The sequence below is a fragment of the Protopterus annectens genome, chromosome 11.part0 (assembly GCF_019279795.1).
Source record: "Protopterus annectens isolate FY-2018-M chromosome 11.part0, PAN1.0, whole genome shotgun sequence".
Classification (NCBI taxonomy): domain Eukaryota; kingdom Metazoa; phylum Chordata; order Ceratodontiformes; family Protopteridae; genus Protopterus; species Protopterus annectens.
Genome location: NC_056745.1, coordinates 1,223,215,110 through 1,223,233,170, shown reverse-complemented (window position 1 = coordinate 1,223,233,170; position 18,061 = coordinate 1,223,215,110). Strand labels below are relative to the sequence as shown.

Sequence of the window (18,061 nt, the reverse complement as noted above, 5' to 3'; positions counted from 1 at the left end):
GCTTGCATACTGTGCAGTCTTAAGCAAGACATTACATTCCAGTGCTGCTACAGCATGCTAGCAGCAAGCCCTTGACAAGGATGCCTCTTAGATACCTATGATTTTACACAATGTCTTATTGTCTCATATTTTTGGTTGCTACTCATAAAACTAGTGATACTCGGGGAAAACGTTGAGAATTACATGTCACTAAATAACGTCAGACATTACAGTTACAGACTTCTTATGCTTCAGAAAATGTATGTTGATGCAAACCCTTGTAGTCCATTAGCTGAGTGAGTAAGAGCAATAATTACTGTCTTTGATTTAGGGCCTTCATCCCTTATTCTTTCTTACTTTGTTTCTGATTATTGAACTAAGCGGTTAAGAGTTATGCTGAGGACTGTGATATTATTAGTTAAACACTATGGAATATTTAGAAATACTTTGTGCCACTGTTTTTATTAATTTATTTATTTTTACTTAGTTTCACAGAATATGGCTTCATCTGCTTCCCAAATACAAATAGTTGCACTTAAGTGCAAAAACATTTATATGAGATATATAACTGACCATTTCAGCCACAGTCCATGACGCTAGGTGAAAATAAAAGACACAATGGCTTACACACTTATCACTTTGGTGCTAACCATCTCTGAATACATGTCATGCCTACTTTCTCTTTTCTTCGATGGAGAACACAGATGCCATGAAGTAATTTAGTGAAATGATTATGGTCAGAAACTGAGCAAAGGTAATAAACATGTTATAGCAAGGTTCATGTTTAAGAGCCTAGCTATAACAGCCTTGTTATAGTGAGGTTTGAATGCAAGGACCTTGTTACTATCAGAACTTGCACTACCACACAAACAGAAGTAGACCCAGTAACTACTGCACTGGAAACCTGTAGACAAGCCATAACACACTCCATGCTGCAACAGAGATGACAAAAGTGTGGCAAAACAAACTGTTAATCAGCTCTAAAAATTGTTGATTAATGAGAAGTGCAGTTTGCTTCTGGCTGCTGTTTGTGTGACATAGATACATCACAGTCCAATATTTTTCTTAAATCTATAGTATATTAGGTCAGCTAAAAACTCCATGTATTACATAGAATTATCATGGGGTCTATGACCATAACAGCTTGTTAATGTTCTTGAAATTAGATCTTGTGGTGAATTTTTTGAATCCATTTCTCAAACACTTTAGCAACTTGGGTGTATTATGCAACCCATTCCTAAGTCTCTGTATTGGTAATATTTCAAAACAATGTCTCTAGAATCATAACAAGAAGGTTATGGGGCCATATAAAAATACAGTAAGTAGGGTGCAGTATAAATATCTGAAAACAATGTGCAACTGATAAAGGTAGTTATGATGCTTTTTTTTTTCTCAAAGAAGACACTGTTGGAAGTTAATAACTTAAGTTTCAGCATTCCGGTGCTTCAACTGCCAAAAGCGACTTGCAGACACAGGAAATCGATATGATCTGATCTGCGACAAGCTGCTTACCTCACCACCATCCCCATAGTCAATACTCATAACCAGCTTGATTCCCTGGATGCTGATCTCTAGGTCACAGTTTGCAGGTGGGCGTAGATGCACTGTCAGCTTCCTGGTTGTTGCGATCTGTTGGGAAAATTAATAGGTTGCATTAAGCAGTCAATAAATAAAGACTATCTATAGACATCACTAAACATAAAAACAGTCCCAGAATGTATGTCATTTATATATTCATAAGTTCCTATAAAAACATTTTATTGAAAATGTTTTGTAATTCATGAACAAATGTATTTGCATCAACTAAAAGGGCATGAAAAAGAATAGAAGAACTTTTGGAAGGAAGAAGAGAAAAGATGTCATGATAAGATGATACTTGTAACGTCAGAGAAATAAAACAATAGAATACACAGATAATATACAGACTAGACCCTTTTTTACAATATATAGACAGCAGGAAAAGTGCAGGAAGAGTGTATAGGTCTGTACAGTCTCAATTACTCTGCAGTCAGTTTTTCTAATGTACTTCGATGAAAATCTATTTGTCAGACTGTGATTCAACCAAATTATAGATTTCAGGTTAGTGTCAGAAGGGACAACCACCTGTTGGTGTGAACATTATCTCTAGGTGATACTGTTGATGTGATACACCAACCCCCTGTGCAAAAATAGGAAAAAGGTGTTGATATTATTTACGAATGGATTTTCATCGACTGAAGTACATAGCTATGAAGAAATGAGGAAATTTGATTTATTTGACAAACCAAGAATTTCACTTTTTTGTGAGTCTGTGTCCCCTTCAGAGTTAAACAGTTCCCTTTGCTATTTTATTTAGTTCAATTAATATGTAATTACTTTCTGTGAATGTAAATGCACAAGATTTTCATTTTTCGATTTGAGCTTATACTGTCTAAATCTAATCTTTACTAATTTCAAACACCTCATTTGTTGATAGTTACAAGTCTTTTAGCCTTTTTCATTTCTTTTTGATTTCCATCAGCTTGACAGTCAAGCTTCACAGGGAACACAGCTGACGCATTTGTTCTCCGCACCTATTTACTTAACTGATAGCCCATTAAAGAGCGTTATCATGATCTCTCTTTTTCACATTTTCTATATGGGATACAGATGCTCCATCAACTATTGCCATCTTCCTTGATTCAATGCAACTCTCCTACCTTCTTTGATAGCCACGTCTGAGTATCACAAGTCTTCTGTTACACAATCCATCTCCTTACAGGATGCTCTCATTTCTTCTTGCCTTCTTTCTGTCTGTCCCAAATTGTTTGTACCAGATTGTCTTCTGCTTTGCTGAACATATGCCTGTACCAATGTAATCTGCTCTCTTTGACCCTCACTGTAATTTGAGTTATTTGGGCTTCTGCTCTGACGTCATTTCTTCATCTGTCCTACAATGTGCATCCTGCCACCCATCTCACATACTTGTTCCCCCTAGCTTCCTCAACTGCTCTGCCTTCACTGCCCCAGATTTCTGTACTATACAGAAGTATTGTTCGCAGTTCCACTACTTTCCCTTCTATTTCAATTCTAAGCTTCTTCTGATTTCCCCCATTTGCTGCCATCACAACTGACTTATCTGTACTCAGTTTCATCTCATGTGCATTCCATTCCCCTGTCATTTACTGAAGTTCTTTTTGTGTCTACCTTTAATGCCACATTTTTTGCATACAGCAACTTTGCTGATCTGTCCTCTCCAGCCTGTTTACTAATGTCGCCCATCACTGTTATGAACAGCCCCTCTGTGTGTCAGAACACCGTCCTTACTTGTATCTTTGGATCCTTGTACATAGCCTGCACTAATTCTGTCAGTGCTTCAGGGACCTTGCACCATTGCAGGACTGTCCAAATCAGCTTTCCTGGGAACTTGTCTTATGCTTTTTCCAAGTCTAGGAATGCCCAGTAGAACTCTTTCCTCATTTTTAGCATCTTCTCAACTATCCATCACACTGCAAACATCTAGTCAGTTGTGCTGCATACTGATCTTAATCTGAACTGTTCATCTCCCATCTTACTTTCTACTTCTCTGTTTTCATTTATCAATCACCCTCTCCAGGACTTTCATGCAATGTGACTGGAGTTTGATACATCTATATTGCCCACAGTTGTGGATGTCCTCTTTGTTCTTGTACACTGGTACTAGTATGCTTGCTTGTCAGTCATCTGGGATATGCCTATCTCTCCATACTGCTATGAATACCCTCTTTTCTTTCTTAACTCACCCAACATCTTTTTTTTTAAACAAGAAACATTTTTTTAAATAATCACTTATGACATAGGCAATCATACATTTATATAAATGAAAATAAACCATATTGGCACAATCCAAGTTGCAAGCATTTTAAATCACAAACCATACTGACATAATTTTAGCTGCAAACATTATACATCACTTATAATCTACCCAATCATTGTCAGTCAGACATTGCTTAGTTCATTCAAATCCTGCCTTCTTTTAAACCTCATTTCTCCCTTGTATTCCCACAATTCCCATTCTTTTCCTATGTAATTTGCTCCTACCCTTTTCTAAAGATCCCAGTTCCAGTTGTTTTATGTCTGTTACTATATTTACTACTTCTAGTATAGTTAGTTTAAACTTTGATTTCCATTTTCTAGTAATTACTTTTTTGACAGCCACCATAATTAGACTCAGCAAGGCTTTACTATGTCGAGGTAACTTCGATTCTGTATCATAGCTCAGAAAAATCATTTCCCTAGTTACACCAATTTGCTCTCCCAGTATCTCTGATAGAGTTCTCTGCAGGGAATTTTTATTGTCTCCCAACTCATTACACTCCCAGAAAATATGTTCCCAATTAATTCTTTCTTTCTCATCACACCTTCAACATTTGCTGTCTACCTGAGGAAAAATTCTCTGCAGACTACTTTGGGTATAAAAATATCTATGTAAATAATTTCAAGCGAAAATCTCAAATCTTCTAGATTTATTTTCATATTTGGGAGACAAACATATATTCCCCATTGTTTCTTTGTAGATTCCTTATCCAATCTCTCTTCCCAATCCTTTCTAAGTAATGCCTTTCGACTTTTCCTGGTAAGGGGTCGCCACAGCAGAACGCAGGTCTGTTTATGATTGGCAGTAGATTTTTACAGTGCTGAGGTGCCAGCCCAACACCCAACCTTCAACAAAGGTACACCCATTCACACACATACACTTACCTGCATGTCTTTAAACATCACTCATCTAAGGGAAGGACATGCAGACTCCACATAGAAGGAGCTCCAGCTGAGAATCGAACCGGAGAACCTCTCGCTGTGAGACAACAACACTAACCGCTGCACCATCGCCTTTCTAACCACATCTAATTGATTGTTATACTTATTATGCAATATTCTGTATGTTCTACCAATTATTCCTTTTTTAACAGCAGCTTCTGTTCTAGATTCTACTAAAAACTCTACCAGTGCTGTTTTTTTTTCATGTAGCCCCCCCCCCCCCATTTCTGTCTCTTTGCCTATACTCTTTTATCAGTCCCTGATAGGGAAGGCAATCTTTAACTTGCAGCCCAAATAAATTCTTGTCATCTTCCCATTCTATTACCTTTCCTTCTCTAGTCATTTGCTCTCATCCCTCTCTTGCTTATTGCCTGCATCTCTAATTGTAATCAACCCTATCAGCAGAATCTCCTTTCTCCATTCCCATGTTGGCTTAATTCTTAGAATACTTTCTGCTACTTTATTAATATAATATTCTGTATTCTGCAATTCTTTTAGCCATTATAGACATAAACACTTTATAATCATGGTTTAGTATTGAAGTGGTCCTTTACCCTCTTTAGGTATTACAGCTACCACAGTTTTTTCCAGGATGTTGGTACTTCTTCTCCTCTTAAAATACTGTTAAACAAAACCTTCCAGATCTTTTATTATTTTTCCCTCCTAGCTTCCAAACTTCTACAGGAATACCATCTATTCACAGGGACTTTCCTGTGGATTGGTTATACATCACTATTTTTTATCTCATCTCCTCCTATATTAATTGTTAGTAATTGAACTTCATCTGCCTCTAATCTTGGCATATTTAATTCTTCCATAAACATTTCTATTCGCACCATTTCTTGATTTCCATATTTCTCTGCTTTATACAGACTTTCATAGTATTTCTGAAATATTTCTAATATTTGTACATGATCTCTTGTTATCTTCTTTGTTTTTGGCTCCCTAAGCTTGGCAACAGCCCTACTTTCTGTTGTACGAGTCATGCTAAAAGTTTTTGTGCTCTATAATTATTATCAAAAAACAATTGCTTAACAGCAGTCTTCTAAACTCATGCATGTTATCTTTGCAGTTGCTGCTGTTGTCCTGTGAGATTCCCCCTGTTTTGCAATGCTTTAACATTAGTCAGACCCTCAAAATAATTCTGGTCACTTCTTAACCATATCTCCCTTTCTTTCATTTCCACTGTATCTTTAAACTCCACTCTAATTTTATTCCAATCCCTAGCTATATTTTCAGAAGAAATTTCTATCTTTTCTAATAGGTCCTGAAAAATTTCCACCACCGATCCTTAAATTCCTCTATTTTCAACAGATAGGTGGGAAAGTGCTAGTGTCTCATTTTTATTTCATTACCCTGTGTTTTTATTTTAGTTATTATTGGCGCATGATTTGAAATAGTTATTGGGTGCTTATCAAGACCTTCAATTAAATGTACATGTTCCCAAGAAATTTAAACTCTGTCTAGCCTAGCCCAGTTTTTGTATCCTGGGGAATAATATGTAAATTCACTCCGAACTCCTAATACTAAATTCACATCTTCCATGCCAAATATTTTCATAAACTTCTTCAAATATCTACCCTCCTTTGTTATATTTTCCCTTCCATGTCCGCCAGACACATCTTCACTGTTGCAAACCAAATTCCATTCTTCACCTACTGTATAAGAAATATTCTTTGCTGAAAGCTGATTATTTCTCTCAGAATTTTCTTAAGCTTCATTATAGCAGTTTTAGGTGGAATATAAATACATGCCAGTGTAATCCTCTTCCCTTGCCAGTAGCCACTTTGTACTAGAAATCTACCTATATTATTGTTTTTTTATCTTCTTCTATCACTATTAGAGCTCTTCTTGCAATTAATATAAGTATTTCTCTTTTATTTTGTCCCACATATTCTGCTGAATAGCCATCCTGAAAACCTTTCTTTATGAAATTCACATGTTCATTTCTTTCCAAGGGTGCCTTCTGCACTTCTTCACACTCTACATTTTAATATGGTTCACTACTCTTTTTTTTTTTGCATCTGTGAGACCATTGACATTTAAAGGCATTACAGAAAGCATCATTGTATTTAAAAGTTATTATTCCCACCTTTTATGTATAATAGCTTTTTGATAAATGTCTGCTTCCTGCTTTTTGTTACATGCATACAGTGTTTGACAGATTGATCTTTTATACAGTTGTTTCTTTTCATATCCATTTGAGCTTATGTCACATCTAACAAAACTTTTTGTTTTATTGAAAGCCCTCAAACAAAAAAACAAACCCCCAATACCCCCTATGTACATCCTCAAATATTGAAGTTTTACCCTCCAAATACGAACAAATGTTCCAAACTGACAGGTACACTCACAGATTTGAGTCAACCTAAAAGAAAGGCTATCTATGCTAAGACGCATGGTGCAGCCTGTGCTTCAACTAAGTGCTGTCTGTTTTTGTATTTTATTTATATCTCTCTCAGCTGAGAAAATACTCAAATGTTTTCAGAGAACATTACCTCCTAGCTATTTCTCTTTATCAGATTGTCTCCTGGAGACATGAGGACAGATACAAAATTGCTAAAAAGCATACATTTATTTGTTAAAAAAGCCTTATAATATTCAATATTATTTTTCATTTATTTATGAGGACAGATACAAAATTGCTTCTAAGCATACATTTATTTGTTAAAAAAACTTATAATATAATATTCAATATTGTTTTTCATTTGCTTGCTTCCTATTAAAACTTGTTACTATATCATGCTAAGGGCCTTAATCCAGTCATTCTCCTATGCAAGAATGAGAAAAAGTGCACTAATTTTTCTTTTGTCATGCTCTTTTAACCAGACTTTTGTTCTTTTTTATATTGTAGTGCCTACATTTTTTTAAAACTGAACAAAGAGAAAGACAGAAGAAGGGAGAAAGAAAAAAAAAAGAAAAAGACAAGGGTACCTGTTTACATTAGTATCCCCATTACACGTAAAAAATAACTGAGAAACTTTATGGCATGCAAAGATAATCATGCACTATAAAAATAGTACCATTAAGAAAAAATGTTGTTTTGCTTAGTTTACTTTCTCCCTCCTCTTCCCTTCTCCTAAGTATTTTCCAAACATTAAAGACATGAAGTAGGTCATATGCTTTAGAATCCCCTATGAGTTTAACAAAGTCCAAAAGAGTCCAATATTTCCAGATGTTCTTGTTTTGTCATGTTTCACAAATATAACTATTGTTTTATAATCCCACATTTGACAATTTCCAAGTTACTGGTTTTATTCCTGTTCATCTCCATCTCCCAAATCCTGTCTCTGCTTCATATCCAAAGTACTGTCAGTTCTTCTATTCAACTCTTGTGTTTTTTCCTTCTCTAGCATTTTCCATTGAAACATTGGAAAAGGTTTCACTGGCACAGTCTCTCTATTGTCCTTATTACAAGGAGAACAAGAAGCAGAATCTCCTTCTGTATCACAGCTCACTTTTTGTTGGACAAACATTTGTATTTCCTCCTTAGCATGTACTGCATCAAAAAAAGGAAGAATATTTTGAAGATAGCTGGGTACAGCAGTTTGAATCACATGCCTGCTTCTCAACATTCCCTGAATACTGGAATAAATTTACTCCTCTTCTGCCTGGAGCACAACGAATAATCATTCTCCACAAACATTCTGCTGTCTCCCACTTTTAGTTCTTCATCTTTCTGCCACAGTTTTGTCAGAATCAACTCATTCTGCTGGTAGGATTGCATCTTTACTACTGAAGGTCTAGGTTGCTTTCTCATAGCCAAGTTTGGAACATGCACACAACGTGCCCTCTCAATTAACGCCTGCAATGGAATACCAGTCTAGTTGCTTATTTGTGCTTTCATAAAATTAATACAGTTTTTTTCTTCCAGCTTCTCTGTTACAGCAGACAGTCTTAGGTTTTCTTTATGTGCTCTGTCCTGTAATTGTATTATTTTTTGAAACATCTCCTCTCAAGCAATCTCATATTTAACCAGCCTTTTCTTCAGTTTGACCTCTGATTTTTGTAGTTGTATCACCTCATCTAAATATCTGTTTAAAGCTTCTCCCACTTTGTCATGTCTTTTGTTGAGTTGATATACTCCATCAGTGTTTTGTCTATTTTAATCAGGTCTATGTGCAGTTGTCTTATATTTTCCTGTAGATTACTGGCAGTCATGTCTGGAGCTTGCACTGCTTTTTGCCGAACAGCTGCAGTACTTTTATCAGTCAGTGTTTTTTCTTCACTTTTTGTAATGGATTTCTTTTCAAGTCCTCTGTATTTCTTTTTTCCTGGCATTCAGACAGTGCACTTACTAGCCAGTTACTGAACTTCACACAGAAATATAAATCCACTGGCTTTCTCTGCTAAGATTTTGTTTTCTCACTGGGAGAGCTAGAATTAAGCTGTTACTGAATGTGCAGTCATATAGGAAGTTCCAGCTCACCCAACATATTGATTGTATCTGCCATGACTGTATCTGAGCCTGCTGCTTTCCCCGACTTCATTTTCCTTAGTGCTGTTCTTACTTTTTGCTTGGGTGAACTCTTCTTCTTTTACTGTAGGATGTGTCTGTAACAGTACAGCTTCTGTTGGGTTTTCTTCATTCAGAAGCTGCTGGAAGTACTTCTTCCATCTGCCTTTCATGTCCTATGGACTGGTGAGCAGATTGTTGTTGGCTTCTATTATGAAGGGTGTCTGATGACTATCATTTATATCTTTCTCTCCTTGCTTGCAACCTGATGGAGTTTCTTTGTGTCATCTGCTGAGTCACCTTCCATTAGTTGGTATAGTGTCTCTGATGCCCTGTTCTTTGCTATTGTAACTGTTCTGTTAGCCTCTTTGTTAGACATCCAGTATTCCTTCTTAGCCTGGTCCATCTTTTATATCTCCCATTTGTTCCTACATTCCTGTTTTGTTTTGATAATGTTATGTAATTTCACCACCAACTTTCTTTGTACCTTATTTCCATACCCAAGTCAGCTGTATATCTGTTCTATAGTCTTCATATATGCAGTTTTGAGGCACTGACATTCCTCTTCAATTCCACCCATTTCCTCCACTTTTTGAGGTGCTAAAGACCATATTACTAATTATTAGAGCAAATTTATGTGAATATATCAAGACTTAACTCGAAGGTAGGTAAAGTGTTAAACTATTGAAAATGCAAGAGAAGTGTGTTCCAGAAGTATAGACCTATCTACATTATGATGTAAGCTGGGAGTTTTCAAGTGAGTGGTCCAAACATTAGCAATGTGTTTGAAGTGGAAAAAGTCTACTAATGGTGTCTTTCTTAAACAGAAAGATGAAACACAGATCACCACACAAGAGTCTTTTTAAAACAGAAAACAAGGAAATCATTTTTAATCTAAATGGATATGTAAAACAGTGTAGTCCTTTGATTCTTATGTTTATGAAGCACTGGGGCCTTTCAAGAAGAGCTACTTGTTTTGTAAAATAAATACCAATCAAAGTGTTATTTTCATTAATTGACCTAATATGGGAGGAATATAGCGGGGTCAAAACCTCTTTGGTTTTTGAGAATATACCTGTGATAATTAACTTGGTAATTAAAAGAATTTCCTTAATGCGCCTGATACTTAATTAAAGGGCAGCTCATTGTTGACAGATGTGCCTAGGTCACTAAGAACTGTACCAACTTTGAGCAGGGATCCATTTATGTGGAAAGACTTGTTTCCCAAATTAAGCCTAAGGCCATGGTAAGAACATTAGGCGCTCACTAGCTCTTCTTAGAGAATTAATAGTCTGTGGGAATCAATAATGGAACTCAGTTGACAGTCTTTTGCCAACTAGTTCAACCACAAACTTTGGACATCTGTCTTCACATCAGAGAAATAGATGCCAAAGAAAATAGTACTCAGCAGTTGAGAAAATGTCAACTCTCAATAGAAACCCAAGTAACAATCCATCAAGTAATAAAGGGGGTAATATTTAAGCTGATAAGTTTATCAGCAATCCCTGTATGGATAATCATATCAAGGTCAAGATAAGTGGCATGACCAGAATGACCTAATCCCATGAATGGCATCAGTGATATCATTAGAAAAGCCAAATAAAGTAAGCAAGCAGGAACTACCCTTCACAAAGCAATACTGCTCACAATCTGGTGTTTGCAAGTTTCTCAATTTCATTGTTAATGATACTGACTAAAATCCATTCTACAGCTTAACTGATAATACTAGTGAGGCTAATAAGATGATACCTTCTAGGCTCAGTTATGAAACTGCCTTTATGCAGTGGTACCACTACCACTGTTTCATGAGCTGGCAAGTGGCAGTGAGGAAGACTGAGGGTTAAGGTTGTGAGCTGTAGCTCCTGTTGTACAGGGTTTGATTCCTTCACCCCTCATTTGCCTACTCTTTGACCTTGATCAAATGACTTAACCAGACGTTGCTTATGGGTAGCCCCTGAAAAGGGACTGTGTGTATCCAGTGGGCCTACCTAGTTAGGAAATTGGTATTACTATTGTCTTAACCTCACAGATGGATTATTAGTATAATGGTTAAAGTTTTTACTTCACAGACACAAGGTACAGGTTTCAACTCTAATCTTTGAAGGAAATTGAGTAGGCTTGACATGGTTCACAGTGGTAGTTATCCGACTTACTTATGAACTATTCCTTAAAAGTTAACAGTACAATTGGAGGTTGGAGTTGGCATAATGCTTAAGGTGTTTATCTCACAGACAGGAAGTGCAGGGTTTGATTCTCACCAAGAGAAATTGGATAGGCTTAAAATGATCCACAGCAGCAACTAGCATAATACTTACCTCTAAACTTATACCTATAAACAATAGATTTGGGTTAGGGTTTGGCATAATGATTAGGATGTTTACTTCACAGACACAAGATACAGGGTTCAATTCACACCATTGAAAAGGGAAATTGGCTGGGCTTAAAATGGCCTGCAAGGACAGCTATCCTAGTACATAACTATGAACATATACAAATACCTATGGAAAGATTAAACTTTAAAATATTAAGGACGGAAACTAGCAATCTGTACTTTGTGGTAGCAACAAGATGGCACAGTATATTGCCCAAGCCCATGGAGCTACTATTTATAGTTCTGAAATTAGCTTCCAGGATTTAGTCCAAAAAGGTAGCAATGTCAGTATTATAAAAATTCAAGAGGACAAACACCTGGGTGTGAGGGTTATTCAGGATACTTTCAGTGACTATGGTATCCAAATAAGTGGGGCTATTCACTTTGAGTTCGGTTAGTTCAAGAAAGCCTTGCATTTATCCTTTGAAGATTTAGCTACCTTCAATTCATATTCAACCCTACTCTTTACAATTATGAATTTTATATCCCTGCTATCTTGCTTATATTCCACCTTCTGAATGGTTGATTTTTTATATAGCTCGTTATATTTTCTCTTCCTTTTATAAAGTTTGTTTATCTGAGAATTCTACCATAGGTGTTTGCCCCTGAATGTCCTATACACTAGGTGTACATTTAAGTTAATTATATACAAACATACATTATGTTGTATGTTTATGTATGCATGAAGTTATGGGAAAGAGTAATGGAAGATAGGTTAAGAAGGGAGCTGATGATTAGTGATCAGCAGTATTGTTTCATGCCAGGAAAGAGCACTACAGATGCGATGTTTGCTCTGAGAGTGCTGATGGAGAAGTACAGAGAAGGTCAGAAGGAGTTGTGGCATTGTATGAGGAAGTCGGGAGTGTCAGAGAAGTATGTAAGAGTGGTACAGGATATGTATGAGGGTAGTGTGACAGCGGTGAGGTCTGCAGTGGGAGTGACGGATGCGTTTAAGGTGAAGGTGAGATTACATCAAGGATCAGCTCTGAGCCTTTCTTATTTGCAATGGTGATGGGCAGGTTGACAGATGAGATCAGACAGGAGTCCCCGTGGATTTTGATGTTTGCAGATGACATTGTGATCTGTAGTGAGAGTAGGGAACAGGTGGAGGAGAACCTAGAGAGGTGGAGATATGCTCTAGAGAGAAGAGGAATGAAGGTCAGCAGGACTAAGACAGAATATATGTGTGTGAATGAGAGGGAGGATAGAGGAATGGTGAGTATGTAGGGAGTAGAGGTGGTGAAGGTAGATGAGTTTAAATACTTGGGATCAAAAGTTCAGAGTAATGGTGAGCATGGAAGAGAGTACAGGCAGGATGGAGTGGGTGGAGAAGAGTGTCAGGAGTGATTTGCGACAGACGAGTACCAGTAAGAGTGAAAGGAAAGGTCTACAAGAGGGTAGTGAGACCAGCTATGTTATATGGGTTGGAGACAGTGGCATTGACAAAAAGGCAGGAGTCAGAGCTGGATGTGGCAGAGTTAAAGATGTTAAGATTTACACTGGGTGTGGTGAGGGTGGACAGGATTAGGAATAAGTACATTAGAGGGTCAGCCCAGGTTGGAAGGTTTGGAGACAAAGCCAGAGAGGCAAGCTTACATTGGTTTGGACATGTGCTGAGGAGGGATGCAGAGTATATTGGGAAAAAGATGCTAAGGATGAAGCTGCCAGGTAACAGGAAAAGAGGAAGGCCTAAGATAAGGTTTATGGATGTGGTGAGAGAGGACATGCAGGTGGTTGGTGTGACAGAGCAAGATGCAGAGGACAGGAAGAAATGGAAACAGATGATCCACTGTGGTGACCCCTAATGGGAGCAGCCGAAAGAAGAAGATATAAAAACATACATTATATACTCAAAATAAACTATGTTTAGAAGATTTATTTAATAATAAACATAAGAGGTAAATTAAAAATGGAAGATGTGGTTTAAATTAGTAGTAAAGCAGCAGAAGCATACATGTTAACTGATGTATTTAAAACATTTGCATATTTTATTATTGAACAGTGTAAGTCTTAACTTTTCTTAAAGGTGATGTGGTTATCAATTTGACCAGTTGCATGAGGTACACTGATGCAGAATACAGGGTCAGAGCAAAAGGAAATCTTACAAGTTCAGTTTATGAGTTATGTTTGACAGAGTAAGAGGCTGATTTGAAAGTGAGCTTATCTGAAGGGGCAAAAAGTAATAGGGACAAAATACTTAAAAGATTAGGCTGTTTAGCAAAAAAGTGGTTCTTGCTGATACAATCATTTTACTTCTTTGAGCTGTATGCCAGTGATATTCTTTACGGTGAGAGATATTAGGGAATCTTAAAATCTGTATGATATTGGTATTCTGAGTGAAAAGAAAGACAGTCATTGTTAGCTCATAATCTAATCTGGGTTGGAGAGGGCATACATCATTCGATTGGCTGGTGGATGGTCGATCAGAATACATTCAAAAGCAGTGCGGCAAAACCTCATAAATGCAAATGCAATTGTTGCAAATTGCAAAACATCCCTCCTTTTTGACCCATGGTAGCACTTGTTTAGGTGGTAGAGCTGTCGGACATGTTGTATTCAGTGTTTTGTACGACATTCCGACCATTCGGCAAGGAGAAATTTGGTAAATAACACTCGGTGTTATACCCGATCGAGCAATGTTAGCTCAGTCAAATGAATGTATTCCATTGGAGAGCATTAATGGCAATATTTTTTCTTGCTTTTGAAGTTAATAAATGTGAGGCTTTTTATATCACTTTCAGTTGAACTTTGAAAACATTAATTGATGTGTGGAAATAACATCAAAGATGCTTACAAGTAATATACCCAAGTAACGCTGTGGATTACTAAATAGTATAGGGGTTTCACTGGGGTCAGTTAATAGTTAAACTATTAATTTTTTTAATTTATGTGTTGTTCCAAGCATCATTATGGTGGCCTTTTTAGTGTTAACATTAATATTGATTTGTCAGCAGTTTTCAGATTGAGTTTTAGTAAGAGAATGTAATGTTTTCTGAATCATTTTTATAGCAATGTAATCAGTATATAGAATGCAAATGAGGGTTGGCAGGTCCTGAGGTAGATTGTTTTATGCAGGTAGTGATGCCTGACTGGGTGGACATTGCAGGCAAATAATGAACTACTGAGGAGTGTTCTGAGGCCCAATGCCACAGGGGGAAGGCCTGATCACCCCTGGAAGGTATATATTATTTCCCTGCAATGCCAAGTTTGGAGGACATTATTGTACTTAGATAATGGGCTTTCTATTAAATTATTTTGTATTTTTATTAGTAAATACTTTTGACATTTTTTGATGTAAAATAGTTCCTCCACCGAATGTTACAAAGTTGCTGTAGCAAATGCAATTGTTGATGGAATATGGATTATTTCTCAAATTGCTTATTAAGATACACATTTAAATGTATGCATAAACATGATTACACACCTATTCCAGTTTTGCAGCACATCCCTGATTTTGCTTCAGATTTTTGTTCTGTTTTTCAAAAATGTTAAATTGTCTGGTAAATCAGTGGGGATTACAGTCAGTTAATAAAACTAGACATTATTTCATTCTTCTTATCAGTCAGGAAATGCATGTCGATGAAAACATCTTGCTCTATTTACTTTTAAAGTGAATTAGAGCTGTATTTAAAGTTGTCGACAATTTTACATCTTTGTCCCCCCATTACTGTTGGCTTTGTCCAGAATTCTTGAGCAAATAAGTGAAGTGGTAAGCATTTCTCTCTCTCTCTCTCTCTCACATACTCACACAAATAATTGCATTATCCTTTTTTTCTACAATCACTAAACTTGGCTTTTTTACTGCATTTCACTAGGGCAAAGTAAAATGGCAAATCCTTGCAACTGCTGCTTCTGCTACTAGTGATTTTTTTCCCCATTGTTATTTACTTTTTTATTATTTTATACTTGTTAAACACCTGCGTTTAGTGAATGTAAATAAGATGGTAGCCAGTGACTTAACATACTGCCATGAAGGGTCACCCATGCCTGAACATTAACAACCCTTTCTCCAACAGGGTATCATTGTACAGTTTACATATTACCTAAAAATAAATAAAACTATAGAGGGCCTAGAAGAGATCCTTGTGGCAATTAGTCAGTAATAGCACTTGTTTCCGAAGTGCAATTGTGTTCTAGGACCCTTGAAGTTCTGTTGGAAATGTAATAATCAAACTACTGTGTTATTTCCACTGCAAACTCAAAACTTAAGTTTTGTGCTGACAAGGTCAGTAAAAAGGCTGAGACATGTATGTCCACAGCTACTGGGGTTTAGCTTTATTGGCCTGAATCTAACCATAAAGACTTAAAAACTAAAAAAAAAAATAGTGGACATAGGTTCATAGGTTCATAGGTTGATACCTGTGTGCCCTAGAGCATTTATAAGCCTAGCCAGAGTGTGTTTGGCTTTCATCACCCTTTTAGATTAGTTGACTGTGCCTCTGTATAGGAGGTCACAGAAGATAGCCCTTTTAAGGTAAGTTTACTGTGCCTCTGTCTAGTAGGGACACAGTAGTGATCCCAGGGGTAAACCTACGATCTCCCATCCAGTCGTCAAGATTTCTCTTGAAGAGGGTCATTGAGGGGCTCTGCCTCACATGGATTGGGATTTTGTTCCAGAGTGAGGGGAGCCTCTGGGATATGAATCTGTCCCTCCAGCATGTCCTATTTATTTCTGTGCTGAGGTTTAAGTCCCTGGATCATGTAGCTCTAAGGGATTTGGATTTCCTGAGGTGGAGCATGTCCATTAATTCTGGTTTGGACATGGCTTTATACGTCAGGCACAGATCACCTCTGAGTAGGCGGTAAGCAACTGAGTATAGCTGGTGGTTCTTTAGCCTAACTGCGTAGGGCATCTGTTTGAGTCCCTTGATCCTCTTGGTGTGGTACTTTTGGGGTCTTTCCAGTTGCTGCAGGTGTCGGGTAAGGTACATCCCAAATGGGGCATTGTATTCAATTTTGGGCCTGATGAGTGATGCGTAGAGGGGCACAATGACCTCTCTTGATCTAGATGTGAATCCTTTCGTGATAAGGTGAGCTATATAGAAGGTCTTTCTAACCACTTTGGCAATGTGATTGTCAAAGGAGAGATTGCTATCTACTTGGGTCCCCAAATCCCTAATTACTTCTTCCGTACTTAATGGATTACCACCTATGTGGTAATTTGTGGGCACTTTGTTTTTCCCAAAGGGGATGACTATGCACTTTTTGGCATTTAGCTTTAGGCCATGGCTCTGGCACCAGTTATCCATCTCTATGAGACCCTTTTGGAGGATGCTTGTGTCAGTCAGCAAGTCGATTATGGCACTCAGTTTTCAGTCATCTGCAAACTTGGTCAGCCATAATCCTCCCGCATTAGCCTGTACCAAAGAGAAATATATACCGAACAAGAGAGGTCCCAGGACTGAGCCTTGTGGAACCTGCAATTCTGACCATGTGGGTTCTATCCCTGAGCCAGTTTGCAACCCATCTTGTGACATAGGGGTTGATATTTAAGCTGGTGAGCTTATTTATGATGCCCGAGTGGGGTATTGTGTTGAAGGCTTTTGCGAGGTCTAGGTAGGCTGTGTGGACTACCTTCCTTCATCTATGGCCTTGGTGACTGTTTCAAAGTAGTCGACCATGTTCAAGTGGCAAGATCTGTCCTTAACAAAGCTGAATTGGGTAGGATCCAGTGTTTGGAGGTTCCCAATGTCTTTGTTTATGAGTTCCATGATGATACGCTCCATAGCTTTGCAGACCAGGCTAGTCAGGCTTATAGGGCGATAGTTTCCGGGGTCCGTTGTGGCACCACCTTTGTGGAGTGGGACTACTGTTGCTGTATGCCATTCCTTGTGTACATATCCTGTAGTAAGGCTAAGATTGAACAGTGGCTTTATGTGAGTGTTCAGTTCTTCTTGGAGCTCATGTAAGACGCAGCCTGGGACACCGTCCAGTCCCACTGATGCTGTGTTTTTTGCTTTGGAGAGGGCAGCTCTCACCTGTGCATCTGTGATGTCAGGGAGGCTACACTCTGTTGGGATAGACATTTGCTCTTTTGGGGGGGGGGGGAGTTTGCACTGAACCTGTGTGCCAGGATGTTGGCAATGTCTGTGGGTTCAGTTTATTTTTTGTCATTTTGCACTAACAACTAGCATATCTGGGAGTTGCCACCCAGGTTCCTGACATAACTAAAGAAGGCCTTGTGATTATCTTTAGCATCTTGTGCAATTTTTCTTTCGAAGCTGGCCTTAGATAATTTATGAGGGATCGTAGTTTCTTGCTAGTACTAATCAGAGATGCCTTCCCTTTTTGGGATTTTGCCCTATCATGTAATAGCTTCCTCCTTCTGTTGTATAGCTTATTTATGGCTGGGCTCCACCAGACAGGTCTTCTGACTTTGGAGGAGTGAGTCTTTATTTGGGATAGCACGATCTATGCATTCCTGTAGGTGTCCATAGAATGCGTTTGTAAAGGATTCTGCGGTTTGGGCCGTATTTTCCACTGGTCTGGGGGCTTTGACG

General features: G+C 37.8%; 1 protein-coding gene across 3 annotated transcripts in view; it reads right to left on the bottom strand.

Annotated features, from left to right (window-relative positions):
• The window catches only part of MAPK8IP2 (mitogen-activated protein kinase 8 interacting protein 2), a 788,562-nt gene that overhangs the window by 55,818 nt on the left and 714,683 nt on the right, over positions 1–18,061 (bottom strand). For all 3 annotated transcript variants that reach the window (XM_044088602.1, XM_044088603.1, XM_044088604.1), the window contains one exon: positions 1,492–1,608. In XM_044088602.1, the coding sequence (XP_043944537.1) occupies positions 1,492–1,608 (117 nt within the window). The remainder of the gene's footprint in view (positions 1–1,491; positions 1,609–18,061) is intronic.